A 24,398-nucleotide genomic window follows, 5' to 3' on the forward strand; every position below is an offset into this window, starting at 1 on the left:
TGTATTACTGGTATCGTTCCTGTGAGGGGCTTATCCCACCACATTGGGATCCCTCTGGATCTCTCGCAGGTGGAGGCACTGCACCGAGATGAACGAGATATCATCCCAGGGCCACCCCAGTGGCAGAGGCTCAGCCCCCTGGTAGCTGGCAGGTAATAGCAGTACTTAATTTAATTATGTTTTACCAGGAAGTAATACATTGAGAGTTACCTCTCATTTTCATGTATGTCCTAGGCATAGAGTTCCTCCCCAGACATGGGGGGAAAGGGGGCTACATCATCATACACAAGAGAATGTATAGTGGTACTGTATATCTATTTCTATAACTGAACCTGCTTGTTTTGAAGGAGAAATCCAAGCAATATCATATATATGTGTGTGTGTGTGTGTGTGTGTGTGTGTGTGTGTGTGTGTGTGTGTGTGTGTGTGTGTGTGTGTGTGTGTGTGTGTGTGTGTGTGTGTGTGTGTGTGTGTGTGTATTCTGTAGTAATATATAACACTTACTACATAATTTTTTTTTAAATTCAACTCAATGCCATTTTTAATGAGTTTTAATACATGGAGCATGCTTTGATTTCAATAATTATTTATTCTTAAAAAGTGCTGCTAGTTTTATATGGTGCTTAATGGTGACTTTTGCAGACACAGTGGATGCCCTGATGAACTAACAATCTATGTTTTTGGTGCTTGAGGCACAGGGACTTGCCCAGGGTCACAAGGCACCAACACAGGGAATTGAACCAGGTTCCCCTGCTTCAAACTCAGTGCCAGTCACTGTCTTTAGTCACTGATCCGCTCCTTCTCCCAATAGCCAGTTTTAAAACACTTCTCCAAGAGTGCAAGATATTTGCAACACTTTCCTGTTTGTTATAATATGTTGCAAATGTTCCCAGCAGTTTGAGCTGCAAACTGTAACAATAGACAATGTTACCTTAGTCATATAAAAATACATTGTAGCTGCTGTGTTATACTTACTGAAGAATTGATTGAAATTGAAAGGCAGACATTTAGTGAACCCTGGGAAAAAGAATCTTTGCTGATTGATCATGGCAGAATGCATTGATCAGCAGCTTAGGTAATTAGTTTTCAATAAATCAAAGGCTGCATATATTAAAAAAAAAAAAAATATATATATATATATATATATATATATATATATATATATATATATAAAACCATAATACTGAGTTAAGTTATGGTGAGTAAAAAAAGTGACAAAAACCCTCCACAGGAAAGCAAATATGCAAATATAGCTGTATGCTCATCTGCATGTCTTAGGCAGGTCTGCAACCCCACCTTTCCCCATTATCACCCAGCATACAGCACTTCCACTGCAGCAAGGGATTCTGGGAAATGACATGCACCCTGGCGGTGCTCAAAGCTGTGACCATGCAGCAAGCTTAAGCCTATAGGGAACCATGTTAAAAATTGTTATTGAGGCAAAAAGTGACACTGTGTGCTCATTTGCATGTCATTTCCCAGAATCCCTTGCTGCAGTGGAAGTGCTGTATGCTGGGTGATAATGGGGAAAGGTGGGGTTGCAGACCTGCCTAAGACATGCAGATGAGCATACAGCTATATTTGCATATATATATATATATATATATATATATATATATATATATATATATATATATATATATAAAATATATATATATATATATATATATATATATATATATATATATATTATATATATATATATATATATATATATATATATATAAAATGCGACACAGACTGCCTCTATGAATCATGATTTTTTTGCAAAATAAATCACTTGTTCCCTTTATGATTACTTTAATGGAAAAAACAAGCATAGAAGCAAACAGTATCAAGAACTGCTTTATGTGTTTGGTGTTCTTTAGATTTCTTTCATAGAAAATGTGTCGAGGTGGTATCAAAAATACAACCTTTGAGTTATAGAACATTTTGCTATATGTACTTCTTTCATTAGAACTGCAAATCATTCATTGGAAAACTGGTGAGTGGTGATTATATAACTGTTAAGAAAAAGATGGTTAACTAGAATACTGGAATAAATCATATTATATCTTATTAATATATATTGTAGTCTGCTTCAGAATGATATGTTAGCTGTGATTTAGTAAATTATGGTTTTAAGAACAATGAGAAAATACTTAAAATAGAAGTATTTTATACTATATTGATAAGATAAGTAACAGTCAAATATTCTGTACAGTTTAATTGCAAAATATTTGCCTGTAAAGCATATTGTAATACTAAATGCATAATAATGAATAATATCCTCTGTAAAAACCCAACCGGCCCCAACTGTAGATTCTTGAAGGGCAGGAATGAGGGCAGGACCACCCCTAGGGTCCATCTCCCACCACTAGGAGACTCAGAGAACCCATGCAATACAGAGAGGTGAAGAGGCAAATAACAACTATTTTTACCAAGGGCAATCAGTATTTTTTCCGGGCTGATAACACATAATAAGGAAAGTCTGGAATTGAAAAAAAAAAAAGCTTTTGGCAACAATTCCTTTTTCAAATAGACTATGCAACCAATAAGTACTTACAGCTTAATGTTTTTGGGGCTAACTTTGAATAGGGGGCGGTTCATTTGAACTGGAAGTCAGAAACCAGAAGGTGAGAAAACAAATCTTTTTTTTTCTACTATGGATCCCGCAATTGGTTTCACTAAGACAACTCTCCAAGGCATGCTGATGAGACAAAGTTTTACTGGCCACCTTTGATGCTCGTAGATGGCTGGATGCCCAGAAAGACTCTTATCTAGATTCTGCATCAAATTTGCCTATCCCATTTCTAGCGTATAAGGTACATATGCCAACAGAACATGCCATTAGTTTCCTTTCCTGAAATACACTACTGTATAACTAATAAAAACCGTCAACCCACACACAGTCAAAACAAACACACAGGATACCCCCAGAACCTTCAGCCAGTTTTGTCCATTCAGAGTCAGCTAGAGCAATTGACACATTTTTCCTCTCCATCTTGCTTGGACTAAATTAAGACAGCGCTTATCGTCCTGGATACCGTGATGGTTAGGCGACGTCGCGTCAAAACAAGTTTACTTAAGCCATTGCGTGCGCCTATAGTAGGCGTGACCGCGACGATGCGACGGCTTGGTCGCGATCGCTGGAAGTCAATGAAAATTTTTTTTTGGCGACCGCCGTGTGACATCAGCGGGCACGTGTGCGGTTTAGCCAATGTTGGCAAAGCGCTCATGGCCACGCCCCCACAATGCCCCCCTTGCAAGGCATCTCTTGCCTCCTACACTGCAGGCAAAAAACGCTGCTACAATGACGACGGATGACATCATGACATCGCGTCACCATAGCCGGGACTATAAGTGCGGCCTAAGTATTGGTCATCCCCTTAGTTTGACAAAGAAGCACAAAATATACATTGCTAAGTAGTACTGCTAGCAAAGGTCTTCCCAGCGGGGAAGGTTTGTGCCTATTTGAGGGCCCCCTTAAGGTCTGTAAAGCTCAGGGTTGTCTTTAGTGGTACGATTGATTGTCAAACCTAGAGACTCCATCGTAAGCAGCTGGCTACATTGCTGTGTTTGCAGGATACTCTATGATGGAAATTGCCTGGACAAATGAATGTTCATTCTGTGAAGATCTTTTCTCTACTGTCTTTGAAGGGACTCTGTCGCACATTCCTCACATCTCACAGGGGTGCTCTCCTTGTGGCTGAATTATTTTGAGAATTTGTCAAAAACAACCAAATTGACAGCTTTGGCTAATATAGAATAAATCTCTTTTGGTTATCTTCCTCTTGCTGTCCAGTATCAATGAAACGTCCTGTATCCATTTAGAGATAATTTCTAGATGCCTCTCTTTTGCTACTGTATGTATGTCACTCCTGTCCCTCCTTTTCTCCTTTACAACACTCCAAAGGATTTTTCCCTCTTCTGCATTTTTCTTCTCCTCACAGTTCACTAGAGATGTTCAAACTTTTTGACCAAGTTTCCACCAAAGAAAACTATGTACAATTTAAAAAAGTTTACAAGCAAGTTATTCAGAAAAAGTTTGAGGGATAAAGTGGGATCTCAGCAAGTTTGCACATCTCTACATTTTATCATGTGTGTCAGCAATTGCACCTCCTCTTGAAGTCACACACTTGACACTCCCCTGCAACCAGACTCCAGCTGTCATGTAATCTCTCTACATGGAACCCGGTTAATGTCTCTTAGGAGGGGACAGGCGTAAAAAGAATTAAATAAAAGGGCAGTCTGTTTTCTATACCTCATGTTTACCCGAATCTGTGTAAGTAGGGTTTAAAGGAGCAGTTCTCCATGCTCATTTTTTTATTCCTCCCCCCAACCTTTTTTACATGAGTGGCAAGCAGAGCATCTACAGAGCTGAACAGCATTAAGTTCAGTTCTGGGGACCCCTGATTCCTGAGATATTTACCAAGGAAGGTGACACCTGTCCAGACAAACAGAATGGTGTTTAAATCTCCCAGGACAAGAGGTAGCTGGAACATCATCAGTCACAGCTTCCAATTGATCTGTGCGACATGGGGATTTAAATACCAGGAAGTAACAGTGTCACCTTTACAAGTAAGTATCCCCAGAGCTGAAATAAACATGATTCAGCTCCAGGGACCCCCTGCTTCCCACATACAAAAAATTAGTGGGGACCAAGCAAAGAATGCTCTTTTAAGTGATCAATGTGTTACGCTGATGCTGCCCGCAGACCAGACCCGTCCCCTGAGCTGAAGGGGGAAGGGGTAATACACGCACCCGCAGCAAAGGGAGCGTGTCCGGAGTGTGGTATAAAGCGTTGCCAGGCCAGGTGTAGTAAGGTAGACAATACTTGCCGGTGCCGGTTGTAGAGATAGAGTGAAGAATGCCTTGCCGAAGTCAGGGAGTGGAGAGGGGAGATAGGTCATAGTCCAAGCCGTGTTCAAGGGGTTACCAGAGTGAGCGTTGTCCAAGGAGTGCCGAGATCGAGAGCCAGAGGGGGTAGTCGTACAAGCCGCGTCAAAACCTGTGAAAACACTGAGAGAATCCAGAAGTACTTCCATACAGAGACTATGTCGAGCAAAGACTGAGAGCAGAGAGGAGCTAGATAAAGCAGGAAGGTCCAATTAGGAACGGAGACGAGACAGGAAGAGCTACAGGGAGACACTGCAGATTGGTGCAGGCATAGCAGGCCAGGTGAGTCTTGGTAGTAACCCGAGTATGCTCGTGCAGTGTGCGGGGGCGGAGCCTGATGTCCGGGGACGGGAATAAGAGTGTGCAGACTGAGCGTGCTCCGTAACTCGTGTACGCGCGTGAACCGAGCCAGTGGATGGTGCAGGTGTGCGTGCAGGAGGGCGTGGGCGTGCCCGGCGCTGAGCAGAGGAATCGCCGAGGGGAGTGATCCCGCGACGGCGGCAGGGGCGAGGAGCCGTGAAGGCCGGTAAGGCAGGATTGTTTTGCGTGTCCAGGGGCTCCCTGCGGGGAGGGAGTGCTCTGTGTGGGGAACGAGGAGAACGCCGATTCCTGACAGTACCCCCCTCTTCAGGAACGGCCTCAGGACGGTCCAAGAACGGTTTCTCTGGAAACTTTTTCCTGAAGGACTTAAGAAGGGCCGGGGCATGAATGTCCTTTGAAGGTACCCAGGATCTCTCTTCAGGGCCAAAGCCCTTGCACTGCACCAAGAACTGGAGCTGACCCCTGGATAGGCGAGAATCCAAAAGAGAGTGAACTTCGTATTCCTCGTTATTTTGGACAGTAATGGGATCCGGTTTACGAGTCTGATCCGGAAAGAAGTGACTGGAGATAAATGGTTTTAAGAGGGACACATGAAAGACATTGGGAATCTTCATACTGGGTGGTAGTTTGAGCCGGAATGCCACTGGATTGATTTGTTCACAAATAGGGAAGGGACCCAGGAACTTAGGTGCCAGTTTAGGAGATGGTACCTTGAGGTGGATATTCTTAGAGGAGAGCCATACCAAATCCCCTGGTTTGTAACTGGGCGCCGAACAACGACGACGACGACCGGCCTGTAGTTTCGATCTGCGGGAGGAGTTGAGAAGGGTAGACTGAATCCTGAACCATGCGGTTTGGAGGGAAGAAATGCGTTCATCTACGGCTGGTACTCCAGAAGGAATGTTGGGGATGGGAAGACAGGGAGGGTGGAACCCATAATTTATAAAGAAGGGCGACTCCTGGGTGGACTAATTTTTGGCAGAATTTACGGCATACTCTGCCCTAGAGAGCAGTTGAGCCCAATCATCCTGGAAATCGGATATAAAACATCTCAGGTACTTCTCCAGGGATTGATTGATTGATTGATTGATTCTCTCCATTTGTCCATTGGACTGAGGATGATAGGCGGAAGAGAAAGAAGAAGAGATGCCCAATCTCTTCATGAAAGCTCTCCAAAATTTGGATACAAACTGAGAACCTCTGTCAGAAACAATGGACGAAGGGATCCCATGAATCCGGAAAATCTGCTCCGTAAATATATCAGCAAGGGCGGGGGAGGTGGCTAATCCTTTAAGTGGAATGAAATGGGACATCTTAGAGAACCTGTCCACGACCACCAAGATAGTATTCATTCCTCTGGACCTGGGCAACTCCACGATGAAGTCCATCGAAATGTGGGACCAGGGGCGGTCAGGAACTGGAAGGGGTAACAGAAAACCCTGAGGCTTTTGACGGAGAGTCTTGCTTTGAGCGCACGTGGGGCAGGCGCGGGTAAACTCCAGAATATCTTGAGACATCCTTGGCCACCAGAAATTCCGATGAATGAGATCAGTAGTCTTCTTAAAACCTGGATGACCTGCAGATTTAGAGGAGTGACCCCAAGACAGGACCTCTGGAACAAATTTGGAAGGTACGAAGAGTTTGTTGTCGGGAACCACCAATCCTTGGGAATGCGTCTCTGGGAGTGCAAAATCTTGTCAAGATTCTTGAAAGAAGACGTGGCGAGAATACTCTCTTGTGGAAAGATAGTCTCCAAAGATTCCTCTGGCCTCTCTTCAGAAGAATTATTCGGGAGAGTGCGTCTGCCTTTACGTTCATGGTCCCGGGGATATAGGAAAGGTGAAAATCGAATCGAGAAAAAAAAAGAGCCCAACGAGCCTGTCGTGGACCAAGGTGTGGAGCGTTCTCTATGTAAAGAAGGTTCTTGTGGTCCGTGAGAATAGTAAACGGCTCTTTCGACCCCTTCAGCAGGTGTCTCCACTCTTGAAGAGCCATTTTCACGGCCAGAAGTTCCCTGTTACCCACGTCATAGTTCCTCTCGGCAGATGAGAATTTCTTGGAAAAATATGCACAGGGATGTAACTTATCTTGGGGCGTGGGTCTCTGAGAAAGGACGGCACCAGCGACGCAATCAGAAGCGTCGACCTCCAGGACGAAAGGAAGTTCAATATTGGGATGATGGAGAATAGGTGCGGATATAAAGGCTTCCTTGAGTGTCTCGAAGGCGGAGATGGCCTCAGATGACCAAGCAGAAGGATCAGCTCCTTTTTTGGTGAGTGCAGTAAGGGGTGCCACAATGGTGGAAAAACTCCGTATAAACTTACGATAATAATTAGCGAACCCTAAAAAATGTTGTATGGCCTTGAGAGAATTGGGTCTTGGCCATTCAGAGACTGCTTGAAGTTTACCGGAGTCCATCATAAACCCCTCATCGGAAATGATGTACCCCAAGAACGGAGTGGAGGTCTGATGAAAGGTGCACTTCTCCAGTTTGGCGTATAAATGGTGTTCACGGAGACGGGAAAGGACGTAGGAGGTGTGGCGTATATGGTCCTGGAGATCTTTGGAAAAAATCAGGATATCATCCAAGTATACAATAACAAAAATATTGAGTACCTTACGAAAGACGTCGTTAATGAAATCCTGGAAGACAGAGGGAGCATTACATAAGCCGAAAGGCATTACCAGATATTCGTAGTGTCCACTACGCGTGTTGAAGGCCGTCTTCCATTCATCACCCTTCCTGATGCGCATCAGGTTATAGGCTCCACGTAGATCCAACTTGGAAAAAATCTTGGCCCCCTGTAATTTATCGAACAGTTCGGTAATAAGGGGAAGGGGGTAACGATTTGTAATAGTTATGTGGTTCAAACCCCTGTAGTCGATGCAAGGCCTCAACGATCCGTCCTTTTTCTTGACGAAGAAAAACCCAGCCCCTGCTGGGGAATTGGAGTGACGAATAAAGCCTTTCTTGAGATTCTCCTGGATATATTCATCCATAGAGTGAGATTCTGGTAACGACAAGGGGTAGGTCTTGGACTTGGGTAGGGAGTAACCTGGAACTAGATCGATCGGACAATCATAAGTCCTGTGTGGCGGCAAGAGGTCTAACTGTACCTTATTTAAAAAACGTCCTGGAATTGATGGTAAACGGAAGGTAGAATAATATCGGGAACAGAGGTATTGGCCAGCAGTTGATGAGTCTCGCCTGACCTCGGCCTCCAGGAAATGGGAGCAGAGGAAGTCCAGTCAATGAGAGGATTGTTAATCTGTAGCCAAGGAAGACCAAGGGTGATGGGTATCCCAGGAGCGTGAATGGCATCGAGAACTAAGATCTCCTTGTGCAGATGTGAGGACAGAAGCAAGGGAGCCGTCTCTAAGGAGATGTGGGCCGGGGTAAGGGGACGTCTATCGATACCGACGAGTGCGATGGGAACCTTCTTTCTCACGAGTGGTATGCGGTTTACCCTGGCGAATTCAAGATCCACGAAGTTTCCTCCAGCTCCTGAGTCAATGAAAGCGGCGGTAGAAGACTTGAACTTATCGCCTGAAAGGGAGACTGGAAATGTAAGTTTCTTAGGGAGTTCACCTTTAGAAAGGGGACGTGGAGACATTACACCCAGAGAGAGCCCCTCTGTACTCACTGGGTGTTCCCGTTTCCCGGACGCAGTGGACACTCCCGAACCAGATGTTCCATGGATCCGCAGTAGAAACACAATTCCCCGGCGTGGCAGAATTGCCGTATCGGTGTGCGGATGCGTTGTACCCCCAATTGCATTTGCCCAGGCAACTCCACTGAAGGACGAAGAGATGTGGTAGCACTTGGGGGAGCAGGAGTGTTGCTGGGAGTACTGGAGAACGGAACTGGAAAGTTAGGGAAGCGAGTGCGCTGGCGCTCTGAGCGGCGTACCTGGATACGTTGATCCACTCGGACAGCCAAATCAATGAGGACTTCCAATTGATCCGGCCTGGATTGGCGAGAGGGTTCATCCTTGATGGGATCCGCCAGGCCCTGCCAGAATACGGAAACGAGAGCCTCTTGTCCCCAGTTAGTCTCGGCTGCTAGAGTCCGGAATTCCACAGCATACTGTGTCACCATTCGCCATCCCTGAGTGATCTGGAGGAGAGAAACAGATGCCATCTCCCGACGAGCGGGAGAATCGAATACTCGTTGAAACTCGGCTTTAAATGCCGGGTAATCTTGGGTTAGATCAGAACGTCGCTCCCAAACCGGGGAAGCCCAAACCAGGGCGCTGCCAGTGAGGAGGTTATAATTAGGTATAGTAGGAGGTATTGTAGAGATGGGGGGCCATTTCAAACTGCACCTCACACTGGTTTAGGAAACCCCTACAATCTTGCGGTTCACCTGCATAAGGCTTGGGGGGAGGAATCCTTACATCTGATCTGCTAACTGCACTTGCGGAGTGGGGGCTTACATCTGGCGAGTTCGCGGTTGGTACACGGTCTGTGAGTACTGCGACCTGGCGTGCAAGTGCCACAATTTGATCCGCCATGGCCTGGTTTTGCTGAAGCAGATTGGAGAGAAACTGCTGAAGTTCGGTCTGGTCTGCGTCTTGTGGGCTCGACATAATGTTACGCCGGTGCTGCCCGCAGACCAGACCCGTCCCCTGAGCTGAAGGGGGAAGTGGTAATACACGTACCCGCAGCAAAGGGAGCGTGTCCGGAGTGTGGTATAAAGCGTTGCTAGGCCAGGTGTAGTAAGGTAGACAATACTTGCCGGTACCGGTTGTAGAGATAGAGTGAAGAATGCCTTGCCGAAGTCAGGGAGTGGAGAGTGGAGATAGGTCGTAGTCCAAACCGTGTTCAAGGGGTTACCAGAGTGAGCGTTGTCCAAGGAGTACCGAGATCGAGAGCCAGAGGGGGTAGTCGTACAAGCCGCGTCAGAACCTGTGAAAACACTGAGATAATCCAGAAGTACTTCCATACAGAGACTATGTCGAGCAAAGACTGAGAGCAGAGAGGAGCTAGATAAAGCAGGAAGGTCCAATTAGGAACAGAGGCGGGACAGGGAGAGCTACAGGGAGACACTGCAGATTGGTGCAGGCATAACAGGCCAGGTGAGTCTTGTTAGTAGCCCGAGTATGCTCGTGCAGTGTGCGGGGGCGGAGCCTGAGGTCCGGGGGACGGGAATAAGAGTGTGCAGACTGAGCGTGCTCCGTAACTCGTGTACGCGCATGAACCGAGCCAGTGGATGGTGCAGGTGTGCTTGCAGGAGGGCGTGGGCGCGCCCGGCGCAGAGCAGAGGATTCGCCGAGGGGTATGATCCCGCGATGGTGGCAAGAGCGAGGAGCCGTGGAGGCTGGTAAGGCAGGATTGTTTTGCGTGTCCAGGGGCTCCCTGCGGGGAGGGAGTGCTCGGTGTGGGGAATGAGGAGAACGCCGATTCCTAACACAATTCCTGACACAATGTATCACTTAGCATCTCAGTAGAGATGGAGGAATGTGGCAAAATTCAATTTTGAATTTGCTAATCTTTCAAAGGAACTTCTAGGGTCCAAAGTATTTGTTTAAATATTTTTTTTTAATATATTTGCTAATTGACTCATTTTGTTTGGGAATTTTCAAATTTTTGATAACTTAGCAAAAAAAGTAAAACAAAATTTGTGGCTATTTGGTTATTTTCTATTTTCTTCCCCCTCATTTTTGCAATGTTTACACATTATTATTTTTTTTTCTTAAATGTACCAGCCATCATTTTTAAATTCCTGTGATTAGCAAATATTCTAAAATACTCAACTGCAAATTTCCTTTAAATTGTTTGTGCATTTGGTTATGAATTTGGCAAAATAAATGTGGAAAGGTGTTTTGGAAGATTACTGTTATGGCGGAGTGGAGATCCTGGCCATTGCCTTTAGCCAGCACCTACACATTATGATCTGAGAGGATGTCAAGATTTATGGAAGGAGTGCGGTTAGAATTTACTTTTAACTTAAATATTGTAAAATACTAAAACTTGCTATCTTTGCAGAGAATCCAAACATTGTAAAAAAAACTATATTTAATTATCAGAGCTCAGCTGAATAGAGGGGCCTGTGTGAGTCTGATGATCTTATCATTGTGGTAGTGCAAACCATGTGCAAGTACTAACAACACCCAGTTTCCTAAATATACAGAATTAATGGGTAAGGTCATGTTTCTGTGTTCTTGACACAGTCCTTGATAGGCTGTTGTAATGCTATGAAACCCCTATATGAGAATTTGCCTGATGATATAACCAAATGATACTGAATCAATGTATTTTCTAACACCCACCCTCACCTTTATGTCTTGCATGTCCTTTACCATTTACATACTGTAAAAGTGGCTTTGTGACCCTAGCCAGGGATAAGATAATTCCAAAATGAGTCCAAATTGTGTACTGGTTCAGCATTTCTGGAATCATGATAGTTTACCTGTGCGAGAGCGCCAGCGGATGCAATACCATCATCTATAGCTCTATTTTATAATTTGTGAATAAAATACATGCATCTGACTTTTACCCAGTCAATACATCCAGCTAGTGAGAAGCACAGTCAAGTGTCAAGAGTTCCAACTATGTCATTTTGAGGTTTAACCTAAGCAGAAACTAACGAAAGGCTCACGAACACTACATTCTGATTCATAGCTGTCTATTCTCTAAGCTCTGAAAAAGTCAATAGACTGTTAAGCCTATAAATCCCCTTGTAGCAAATGGGTATTAATATTACAATAGCATTGCAAATCAAAGTGAATTAAACCCTTACAGTTGAAAAAAATCAACAGAACTGTAATTAGATTTATTTGAACATCAACTTAACTATAAATTTAAATGGCACAATTAGAATAATATGTTAACACTAACGCCTACAGTACTCTACATTGCAGAGGAGGTTCAAGCTCGGCTACTGAGACTTCCAGCCCTTGGTGTTTTATAGGGGTGGGGAATTGGGGATCATTTACTTGCCAATGATCGAACTGTTCATTTTATTTCTGCATTTTGTAAATTGATTTTGTTGAACATGTTGCCAAATATTTTATGAGAAACAAAATGATAAATGCACAATTACATTTAGTAAAACAAATAGCTTTGATATAGTTACTGGCAATTACTCTGCAGTCTGTACACTACATTGTGCTATACTTTAGACCGGTGTGAGTTGTCGAAAAATTCTTACTGTAATTTGGATAACATAATAAACTACTGTATATGGCTCATTATATGTTATTAATGTATTTGGATACCCTGTATGTATATTTCCTAAATTAAAATGGTAATATGGTTCCTATTAGAAATAGCTTGTATTATAGCTGTTTATATTATACATTAATATGTTTATCATAATGTGGTTTTATTTCAGAATGAAGAATAAATTTTGGTACTTTGAATTTGGAACTTCTGAGACATTCTCTGCAACCTGCAAGAAATTACATGAGTCAATTGAAATTGAAGTAAGTAAATTATACATTTGTATGTTGTGGTAATATAAACACCATCCGTGTTTTGTATAAAATGTACAGTATGAAACCAAGGACAGGGAGTAAGTGAAAGTGTAATACCCCTCTTTCCATATATGCCACTAAAATACATAACCTATTCATGTCTATGTGAAAATAAATAGTTGAAATAGTTGTATATTTTCGCATGTGTACTACATATATTTGCATTTTGAGTATTATGCACATTTTGCAGATATAATTCTTAATTAAAAACATCTCACTCTCCTTCCCTCCAATCCACAATTTCACATTCTTGGAGGAGGTGAAAGATACTGTATATTGCATCGAATAGGCTACATTTGATAAGGAAAGTGCATGCACATGCAACATTCTTAATAACAGTATTTCTGCATATATAATTCTTATGAATACGGTGAAAACTCCCAAATTTTTCCACATCAAATTGTATTTTATTATCCGATGATTTGTCATGCTAAAACTTGCAGCTTATTGAACAAGATCCATGTAGAATAAAACACAATGGGTGGTTATCTACTAAAGTCTCCTGGTTGCAAAAGTTGAGAAAAATCTGCACAACAAAGAGCACTGTATTCATAAAAGGAAAAAATCCCATTTCTCTGAACGGGGCTCATTTTCTTTGAGAAATATGGTGTAGGTTTTTTAATTCATGTAGAACCCATTCTGCAGTCATGATACATTAGTAAACAGATGTTATTATTTTATTGAAATGTCTATTTTCTTAAATGTATTTTTTTTTAGTTTTTCTCAATTGCTGAAAAGCATTATTAGCCAGATTGGCCAATACGACTATTGCCCAATACTAGGAAGGGTACTCCTCTTGGAGGTACAGTATAGGGCAGGGGTGATGGGGGCACTTGCTAATGAGAGAGGTGGCAGGAGGGGTTAACCCCTTCATTACCTTAACCGTTAGCCACAGAAGTAATTTATTTTAATATTTTAAATGTATTTTTTTGTATTATAGGACAGTATATTGTTTACATTTATTTTTAATGTTTGTTTATGGTTCTTTTATTAAACATGTTTGACATTTTTTCTGTTAATTCCCAATCTCATAAATAGCTACTTCTGGCTATTAGTCTAGAGGGAGGGGGGTTTGTTTTATTGGAGGTTTTGGGGTAAAGGAGGTGGTTAGGCCTCCAGAGGGGGCAGGCCGGGTTAACCCCTTCATTACCTGAGTAGTAAGCCACTCCTGACGTAGATATCCATATTCGGTCATTAACATCATCAAGGGACAGAGACTGCTTCAGGGCTGCTCTGGTGAAAACAAAGAGAGACTGCTTCTCCATTGGACTCCTCTGTGCAATTCTTCCAGACTGATGGCTGCCCAGCAAGATTAACACTGCTGTTGTCCCATTCACCTCAGAGTCCGCTTTCTATTTTCGGGGCCATGATCACACATGGTGCATTGCTCTCTGGCAACCACATGCGAATGTGGCTCTGAGGTCAGTAAGTCTGTCTACATCTGTACTTGGATGAAACTATAAGTACAGACGAGATAACGAGTATTCTAAAGCTTGCCTTAAACTAGCCCGGTTACATGCTGGGTACATGCTGGGTATAACCTGGCTGGTTGAAGGCAAGTTTAAAGCATTTCTGCGTTGACTAATGACCCATCGGATTAAGACAGCAGGGGTCCCTGGCAGTCCCATTCAGTTTGGGGACTGTCAGGGACCCCCGCTTTTAATCTGACGGGGTGATAACCCAACGATTAGAAACTATGTTCAGTTTATAATTAAATCTAAGAGAGAAAAGTTCTGTATTCTGCACTTAAAAAATCAAAGTAAGTAATATGTATATATGCAGTGTTCGACAAACCTATACATTTGGTCGCCCCGGGCGAGTGGATTTAACCCCCGGGCGAGTAAATATTGGCCCAAGTAGCACACGTTTGGTACTAGGTGGCGAGTAGATTTTTTTTGTGTGGCGAGTAGATTTTTTGGTGATTTGTCAACCACTGTTATATGTATATATTAAAATATAAGTACAAATAAGGTAATTACAATAATTACAAAAAATATATACAACATGTTAAAAAAAAAATTGCAGTGATAGTAACAACTAACCACAGAAGAGGTTCGTTTACAAAATAAAGCAAATTGGACTCGGTAAAAATATTTGCACCTGGATTGAAAACTGGTTGAAGGATAGACAACAGAGAGTTGTTGTAAATGGAACTTTTTCAGGTTGGGCTAAGGTTGTGAGTGAAGTTCCTAAAGAATCGGTACCGTGACCCTTTCTTTTTAACTTGTTTATTTATGACCTTGAGGTTGGCATAGAGAGCAAAGTCTACATCTTTGCTGATGACACTAAGGGCCTCATGCAATAAGCAGCAATAAGCCACTTGTCGCCACATTATCGCCAAAAAATGCTACGGCGATTCAGTAAGCTCCGATAACTCGGTGATAAGAGAAAATGTCGCCAAATGTGTGGTGATTAGACACTTTTCTCCAGCTTTTCAAACGTGTGCTATTCTAGTAACCCTGCTTAGCTTATCGATGGTAATCGCCACTTTAGAATTTAAATTTCACTCAAAATCGTCCCGCCAGGAAAATTTGGCAAGAAGGTGATGAGACGCTGTTGATAAGCGGCGAGATGGGACTTAGGAAAAAAAATATTTTCTAGTAACATATGTTTTAAGCGTGGAGTCTTTGGAGCTGAGACATATTGCACTTTGTATTTGTGATTCTGTGGTCTTGAAAAGTACAAGTTGTAATAAATATAACCGTTTACCTTATTTATCTTATAATATCACCACGTACGTTATGTATGTTTTAAGATATGACTTGTTGATGTTATGATTATATACGGGGTACGTGGATGTTTTAGTTCAGCTGGGTCGCGGGATAGTCCTATCGTAACCTCTTAAAGGTACAGTTCATACAATATCAAACATGTTTGTAAAGAATAATAAATAATGTATGTGCTATGACAAAAGTGTGTGTAATAACACAAATAAGCATGCCATACATTTTGTATGAACATTTTCAATGTTTATAATGTCTAAAGCATGATCAAAGTTACATCCCCTTCCTCTTCTGATTGTTTTGGCCTCTTCATCCCCGGCCTCTCCCTACCAGGGTACCAATTGTATCTAGTAACTGCCCAGTTATATTATCGACATGGACTAAATTTCCCACAATGATTTGCAGTAAAATGTTTTAATAACCTGACCAATTGAATGAGTACAGGAGAATTTATACATGTATAATCGTTTCTAACCACCAGTCAGTGTGCAGATATTATTGATGCACATATGTATGATATAAAATCTATTGCATTTTTTCAAAACGTCACTTTGACCAGCCATTTTAACATATAACTTTAATATTTGTGACAATGTTGACATATGTTCTCACAGGTTACATACATTTAAACCTTTAACCAACATTTGTAACGTATTCAATACATGTTAGATTCTGTCATCAATCTACAATGTTTTTACAACTATGGTGAATAGCCATATTTTGGTTGGCATTCCAGGAATACTTCATATGTAATAGAATTTGTTTTTAAAAAGTATTTTTTATGTTGTGTGTGTGTGTGTGTGTGAATTTAAAACAGCAGTTGAAGCAATATCCTACATGTGTTTTTTTTTTTATAAATCACTTCTGTACTAAGAGAAAATACTTGTAGCATTAAAAAAAAGGTTTTAAATACATTTTCTTTGTTTCTAATGTAGGAAGCATTTTGAAAGTCAGAGCCCCATTCACCTTCTGATGGGCTCTATCTCTTGAGCCCCGCCCTCTCTCTAGCAGTGCACCAATTGTATCTTGTAACTGCACAGTCAATCATATTCCAGGACTACATTGCCCACAATGCTGTGCAAGAACTGAATGTAATAACCCTGAACAAGCGATCGATTACAGGAGAATGGATCTATCTGCAGCTTAGCTAATCACTTGTTATTGTGCAGATTGTATTGATGCACATATTGAAGGTGAAAATAAACATTTTGGTTTAAAAAAACGGCAGTGTGAACTGCAGCTTTACACACCAAAATGCTTCAATAATTTAGTACCAATAATCCTTAACCGCAAATTGCCACAACTATTGCTGACTGTTGCGTACGTGACAATTACTGCTGCGTCCGAGTTTATTCGAGCATTTGCCCGTTCTCGGCCGCAGCAGTAACCTGGCGCGCGCCGGAGGGTGCCGGGCGCGCGCCGAAGCCTCGGAGGAGAGGCCCGCTGATCGGGGCTTCCCCCTCTCCTTACCGGGTCCGCCGGGTCCCCCGGAACGTCCCGCCGCCGTCCTAACATCCGCGCGACACCAGGGCTCCCTCGGGGAGCCCTGGGCACGCGTACATGCGGCACAGGCACCCGATGATGCGTGACCGCGCATCGGTGATGCGCGGCACGCTGAGGGAGTGTGGCTCGCAAGCCGGGACATATCCCGGCTTGCGGAATGAGCCGTACTCGAATTAAGTGTGCCGCCTGTGTAGTGACATGATAAACATCTGTTTTTCTTTAGCTAACCAAAATATATGAATAGTAACATCACATCTTAAAAAAATATCAGGTTAGAATGATTTGGGATTGCTAATGAATACATATTCATTGTTTAGAAACACACATGGAGGCTATTACTTTAAAAAAAATTGATTACCACCTTTCATTTATTGAAGTCATGTGCCATAATGACATAGCTTTTTAAAGGAAGCCAATTGAACACTTACTTCGTGGGTGAGATGGCGGATGAAGAGATGGAGATAGAGTTAAGACTTCATTATGATGAGAAGGAGAAGACTTGCTTTGGAAGAGAGACAGAGGAGAGGGCAAGGATAGGAGAGGATGTGGGAGAGGAGAGGACAGGATAGGAGAGGGAGAGGGAGAGGATAGGCGAAGGAGATGGAGAGGAGGGGAGCAAAGAAGAGAGGGACAGAATAGGTAAAGGCGAGGGAGAGGAGAGAGGTAGTGCCCCATCCACACTTATACTGTGAATGCACACTTTTGGTGGGGCTTACTGAGGATGAAATTATTAGCAGATATCGCTTGAGTTCAGCAGCAATCTTAGCTCTTTATGCAGAGTTAAGAGAAGATTTAGATTTCATAACAGGCAGAGGTCGTGCAGTCCCTGGCCTTGTTAAAATGCTGTGCTCATTAAATTTTCTTGCTTTTGTGTCTTTTCAGACAACTGTGGGCATAGTAGGCGGGGTCTCGCAGTCGTCATTCTCGCGGGCCTCTAGTCAGTTTCTATATGCACTGACTTTACACGCTAGGAATTATATTCATTTTCCTAGAGAGCAGCCAGAGTGGTTTTAAATCAGGAATGGCTTTTATACCATAGCCAGGCTACCATGCATTATGGGTGCAATCGATTGCACCCATGTTGCCTTGATCCCACCTAGTCTGAATGAGCATGCGTACCATAACCGAAAACACTTTCACTCTATCAATTTGATGCCAGTATGAAGATTCTTCATGTGGTAGCCACATTCTCGGGTTCCAGTCATGATTCCTCTATTCTGAGAAACTCATAAATCTTCCATGCATTTGAAACGGGTCATTTTGGACATGTTTGGCTGGTGGGTGAGTACATATGATACAATTAAGTGGTAAATTCCTGTATGTTTTATGTGCATATATTTGAGATTGAAAAGTCATATTCTTGTGACATATAAAGTGTTTCATATATTCACATCTATATTAATAAATACTTGAAGCTACATGTTATAATCTGAAAAACATTGTTTATAATACAAATGTCCATGTGAATTGATTGTATCAAATATATAGAGACACGCACACACAAACACACATTTTACAGACAATGCAGCGGTTATGTCAAACCTATGCTTAAACATTTTTAGAGATAACATAGATAACATTACATAATGGCAATTATGAGTGACTATACAGACGAGGTCACGACTATCCTAAAGCTTGCTTTAAACAAGCCGGGTTACATTCAGAGTATGTGCTGGATATGTGCTGGGCTAGTTTGAGGCAAGTTTAAGGCATTTCTGCATTGACTAACAACCCATAGGATTAACACAGCAGGGGTCCCTGGCAGTCCCATTCAGTTTGAATGGGACTGCCAGGGACCCCCGCTGTTAATCTGATGGGATATTAATCAATGCAGAAATGCTGGGGCTAGTTTAAGGCAAGTTTAAGGTATGTATTCAGAATGTACCTGGCTGTACCTGGGTCTTTTTGGTGATTGAGCCTATCATATATGACTAAACAACTCACATCTGATATAATGTTTTTATTTTTAATCTATGTAATGTTTAATCTCAAATAACAATATATATTTTTTTTAGATTAGTACATTGTACAATGTGTAATATTAATTTATAATGCTGTATTCAGGATACGGGATCCGACGTGGCTCTTAACCCCACTGGCTAATTCTCAAACCCCTGCAGAGGAGTGATATAATGCGGCCAACTTGATCAGTTTTAGAGTGGACATTTGGACTGTTGAAAAGTCGTTTCAGATGTCTTGATAGATCTGGTGGTGCACTACAGTACAAGCCTGAAAAGGTGTTTGGCAGTGATTTGTTGCTGCATTCTGCACAATATTGCACTGCATCACAATCTTCCAGGCAACATACAGGAGTGTCTCGAGGAGGACCCTCCAGTCCATGGAGACATGTCAGAATGTGATCGCCACCTATTTCTCTGGTAAGCAACAATGTACCTGTTAATAATAATAATAATAATAATATATTATAATATATAATTATATATGCTGTCCTACGTGTTTATTATAATTACATGTGTAAAAATGTTATCATTATAGGATAGTGATGGCTGTCCACATCTTCTATGTACAAGCTCTGCTGTGTACAATCACATCTGGCTATGGTATGTAAATATGAAACACCTTTGTTATCATGTGTGGTAAAAATGTGTATTATGTGCATGAGGGGACAAAGATGTGCATGTTCAAATGTAATATTAAAGATTGTTTGATGTTTATGCATGAATTTCATGTGATCTGTATGTCAGATGAATAATATTTAACACTTCATATGTGAAGTCATCTTACAAAAGAGAGGGACATAAAAGTATAGCATCGTAGATAGATTTGATAACATGATTTATAACTTTTTTTAACTCTGAATAAAAAAAAATTAATTTTATATGTACCTCTAAATAATATACAGAATCAAGAACTGTCAATTAATCAGATGTATGTTCCTTTTAAATAAGAAATGCCGGTATTCTTGTTGACATAATAGTACCCCAGGGCTTGGTCCTGGGACCTATTCTCTTTTCTCTGTACACACTTTCTCTAGGTGACCTAATAACATCTTTGGGTTTAAATATCACCTCTATGCGGATGACACACATATGTAATTTTCAACACCCAACCTTACACCTGCTGTACAAACCAAAGTTTCTGAATGTCTCTCTGCTATATCATCCTGGATGACCCTCCACCGCCTTAAACGCAACATGGCTAAAACAGAGCTCCTCATACTTCCTCCCAAACCTGGCCCTACCACCTCCTTCCACATTACTGTTGGAACTACGATCATTCACCCAGTAGCCCAAGCACGCTACCTAGGGGTCACACTTGACTCCCCTCTCACATTCGTCCCTCACATTCAAAATATATCTTAAACCTGTCACTTTTTCCTCCGCAATATAACAAAGATACGCCCTTTCCTCTGTTGCTTGACTGCTAAAACTCTGAATCAGGCCCTCATTCTCTCCCGTCTTAATTACTTTAACCTCCTGCTGTCCGGCCTTCCCACCTCTCACCTGTCTCCCCTAAAATCTATCCTAAACGCTGCTGCCAGAATCACTCTACTCTTTCCTAGATCTGTCTCAGCATCTCCCCTCATGAAAGCCCTCTCCTGGCTTCTGATCAAATCCTGCATCTCACACTCCATTCTTCTCCTCACTTTTTTTTTTTTTTCAACTTAAGTTTTTATTGGAAGATACATGTGCAAACATTGTGTCAAAGCCCATTCTGTCATTTCCAATTATTTGTCAAATACAGTTATAAACAGCACGAACGCACTTCTACATAGAAAGACACAGATACGAATACGACAAGACTAACGAGACGAGGGGATTGGGGTGGGGGGGAAAAGGGATGGGGGGGGAAAGAGAGTGATTCCGTCTTCTTTGACCATACTTGACCACCTCAACATGGCGACCTGTACCTTGCTGACTATAGACGAACCTTCTCTTCTGTCCCATTTCCTTGCCTAAACTCTTGGGGGCTGTCCGCTGACCGTACGTCTCTATGTCCCATCACCTATCTGACCTTCAAAGGAGAACGCACCTGTATATATTAGTGCAATATCGTGTAGGCATTCACCCCCGGGATATCTACCTGGGCCAACCACGGTGCCCAGACTTTTTGGTAATTTGCGCCGGAGTCATTAACCAAACTTGTTAATTGTTCCATCCTGCAGACACGCCAAATCCTATTTCTGATCTTTGGGACAATTGGTATATCTTGCTGCTTCCATAATGCTGCGATCTCGCATCTTGTGGCTGTAGCAAAATGCGCGATCAGTTTATGCGCTGCATTCGACATACCCTGGATCCGTCTGCCCAGTATGAACAGCCACGGGTCAAGGGTGATCTCCAAACCGAGAATCCGCTGAATCCGGTCTCTAATCTGTTCCCAAATAGGGGCCACTCTTGGGCAAGACCACAGCATGTGTCGCAGATCCGCTGCCTCCTCACACTGTTTAGGACAGAGAGGGGAGTAGCCTCTCACAAATTTAGCTAAACGTGTTGGGGTGTAATACCACCGCATCAGGACTTTATATGCGTTCTCCTTTAATGTGGTGCAGATTGAGCTTTTCGCAGCTGCCTGTATAATTCTGTCCCATTCGTCGTCCTCTAGAGTCTCCCCTAGGTCTGCTTCCCAGTGTCTCATGTAACTCAGTCTATTGTCGGTGGTCGTCTTCTGGCAGATCACTTCCCTGTACATTCTAGATGTGAGTCCCCTTGTGTCCGTATCTCTGGAACAAAGCTGCTCGAAATTTGTACGTGCTGGCCTAATTGGTGTTTTATTGTAGAAATCTCTGATCTGGAGGTACCTAAAGAATTCGCTATTTGGGATGTTTTTAGAGGATTTAATTTAGTCAAAGGATTGTATATGCGTGATGCCCTCCAGATCCTTAAGACGGGTTAACCCCTTTTGGGTCCAAATCAAGAATTTTTTCCTAATCAAGTCTGGATTGCCCACAATTGGTATCATTAATGACGTTCTGGTAGTCAGCTGGCAACGAAATTTCGTGGCCTCCCAAACTTTTAACGAATTGACCATGGACTGCAACGGTATTTCCATCTCCGTAAGCTTGGGTCAGTGTGCCATTGAAGAATCTGCCCTAATTGGGCTGCTTTATAATAAGCTTGCAAGCAAGGCACCGCTAGCCCTCCTCTTATGGTGGGACGTTTTAATATTCCCTTGGAAATTCTTGGGCTTTTCTTGTTCCAAATAAATTTCATTATGTGAGACTGCAGGGAGCGGATGTCTGCCTGTACCAACGGGACCGGGAGACTCTAGAAAAGATATAACATCCTTGGGAGGAGGTTCATTTTCACGCTATGTATCCTCCCAATCCAGGAAATACTCCCTTTCATCCAGGTCATGAGATCCTCCCCCAAAGTCTTTATTACCCTGGGAAAGTTAGCCTTATATAATGTTTTGTAATCCCTTGTGAGATAAACCCCAAAATATTTGATAGCGGAGGGTTGCCATTTGAAATTAAAATTGAGGTCAATCAGCTTTTCAGTTTCTTTTGGGAGGTTGATGTTGAGGGCTTCCGATTTAGACTGATTGATCTTAAACCCCGAGATTTGGTTGAATTTACCTAGGATATTGAATAGATTTGGGAGAGATGTGAGAGGTTTGGCTAGCGTAAGAATAACATCGTCCGCGTATAAGGCGGCCTTGTGCATTTGGTCACCTATTGGGATCCCAGATATATCCGGATTATTTCTGATGTGCGCTGCTAAGGGTTCTATGCATAAGGCGAACAGCAAGGGCGACAGCGGGCACCCCTGCCTCGTGCCGCTTTTGATTTCAAATTGTTCTGAGGGGAAACCTTGGTATCTTACCCTTGCTGAGGGTTTCCTATACAGCGCTAGTATGGCCTGCAGGAGGCGTCCCTCAAAGCCAAATGCTCTCAATGTTTCTGTTAGGTAGGACCAGTCTATCCTATCGAAGGCTTTCGCCGCGTCCAGACTTAACACCATGGATTGTATGTTCTTCTGTTGGGCCAGATCAATGAGGTCAATAATTCTCCTGGTGTTATCTGCCGCCTGCCTGCCTCCGATTCATTGAATAACTTTAACAAATGAGGGGCTAATATTTTAATATATTTCTTGTAATATAAGTTTGAAAAGCAATCAGGGCCCGGGGCTTTAGCAGGTTTTAGCGCCTTTATGACGCCTGAGAGCTCCTCCATCGTGAAGTCCGACTGGAGTGCCTCCCTGTCACCTCTCTCCAATCTTGGAAGATTTGCCTCCCTTAGAAAGATCTTTAACGACTCCCTTTTTTTCAGATTATGGGCCACCTTATCTCCATTGTAAAGAGTTTCATAATATTTCTTGAACTCCTCTACAATTTTCCCAGGAATGGAGGTAAGGTCCCCCTTGTGGTTCCGGATTGCGTGAATGTGATAATTTGGAAGCTTATTTTTTAGCTTATTGGCAAGTAGTGTGTAAGGCTTGTTTGCTTTTTCAAAAAATTTCCGTTGAGACCAGGCCAATTCCTTCTCAGCCTGGGCGGAAAGGAGGCGGTTAAGACTGGTTTTGGTGTCTAATACTTGACTCAGCGTGTGGGCACTTTTGTTTATTTTGTGCAGGGAAGAAAGCTCCGCTAGTTGCTTTTCTAGCTTCTGGATTTTTTCCTCCCTTTCTCTTTTCCTTTTCGCGGCCAGATTCATTATGACCCCTCTGAGGGTAGCCTTATGGGCCTACCACAGCGTGGAGTGTGTTGCCACACTCCCCTCATTCTCCTCAAAGAATTGTTTAAGCTTTACCCAATTTCCTCCTGAAGGGCTGGAATCTTCAGCAATAACTCATTTAATTTCCAGTTCGCTCTAGGTCTGTCTAGTGGGAATAGTGTGCACCGCAGCTCTATAGATGCATGGTCAGACCATGAAATATCATGGATCTCGGAGCTAGAGACCTCGGGGACTAATCTATTGGATACAAGGAAGTAATCAATCCTGCTATAGGTGTTGTGCGGGTGTGAGTAAAATGTAAACTCTTTCACTCCCTGGTGTTGTTCCCTCCATATTTCGAGTAGTTGGCAGTCCCTTAAGCCTTTTTTAATTGTTAGTACGTCGGGTCTGTGTGATCTATTAGTAGTCGAGCATCTGTCAAGGTCTTCATGCAGGGCCCTATTCAGGTCCCCCGCTACGATAATACTGCCTCTGGCCACTTTACTAAGTTTCTCGAAGAATATATTGAAGAAAGCTGAGGCCTTGTCATTAGGGGCATATATAGTTGCCAGAGTGACCGGAAAACCCTGTATTGTACCTCTTACTATGAGGAACCTCCCGTCTCGGTCCTTAAATGACTTGTCGGTCACAAAGGGGATACGCTTATGAATCAAAATGGCCACCCCTCGTTTTTTAACTTTCGCGGAGGACAGAAGGTGTGTCGTGTAATCCCTATCAAGATATTTGGGGAAATTGCCCTGTGAGAAGTGTGTTTCTTGCAGGAATAAAATCTCTGCCCCTCTACTTTTATAGTCCCGGAATGCGACTCTTCGCTTCGCTGGGCTGTTAAACCCCTTAACATTGTGGAAATTAATCTGA

At 42.7% G+C, this 24,398-nt stretch overlaps 1 protein-coding gene across 2 annotated transcripts in view; it reads left to right on the forward strand.

The window, feature by feature from the left end:
- DGKB (diacylglycerol kinase beta) overlaps nt 1–24,398 on the forward strand; it is an 895,737-nt gene that overhangs the window by 552,927 nt on the left and 318,412 nt on the right. For both annotated transcript variants that reach the window (XM_075587224.1, XM_075587223.1), the window contains one exon: nt 12,536–12,626. In XM_075587224.1, the coding sequence (XP_075443339.1) occupies nt 12,536–12,626 (91 nt within the window). The remainder of the gene's footprint in view (nt 1–12,535; nt 12,627–24,398) is intronic.

The sequence above is a fragment of the Ascaphus truei genome, chromosome 2 (assembly GCF_040206685.1).
Source record: "Ascaphus truei isolate aAscTru1 chromosome 2, aAscTru1.hap1, whole genome shotgun sequence".
In the NCBI taxonomy this organism is placed as follows: Eukaryota; Metazoa; Chordata; class Amphibia; order Anura; family Ascaphidae; genus Ascaphus; species Ascaphus truei.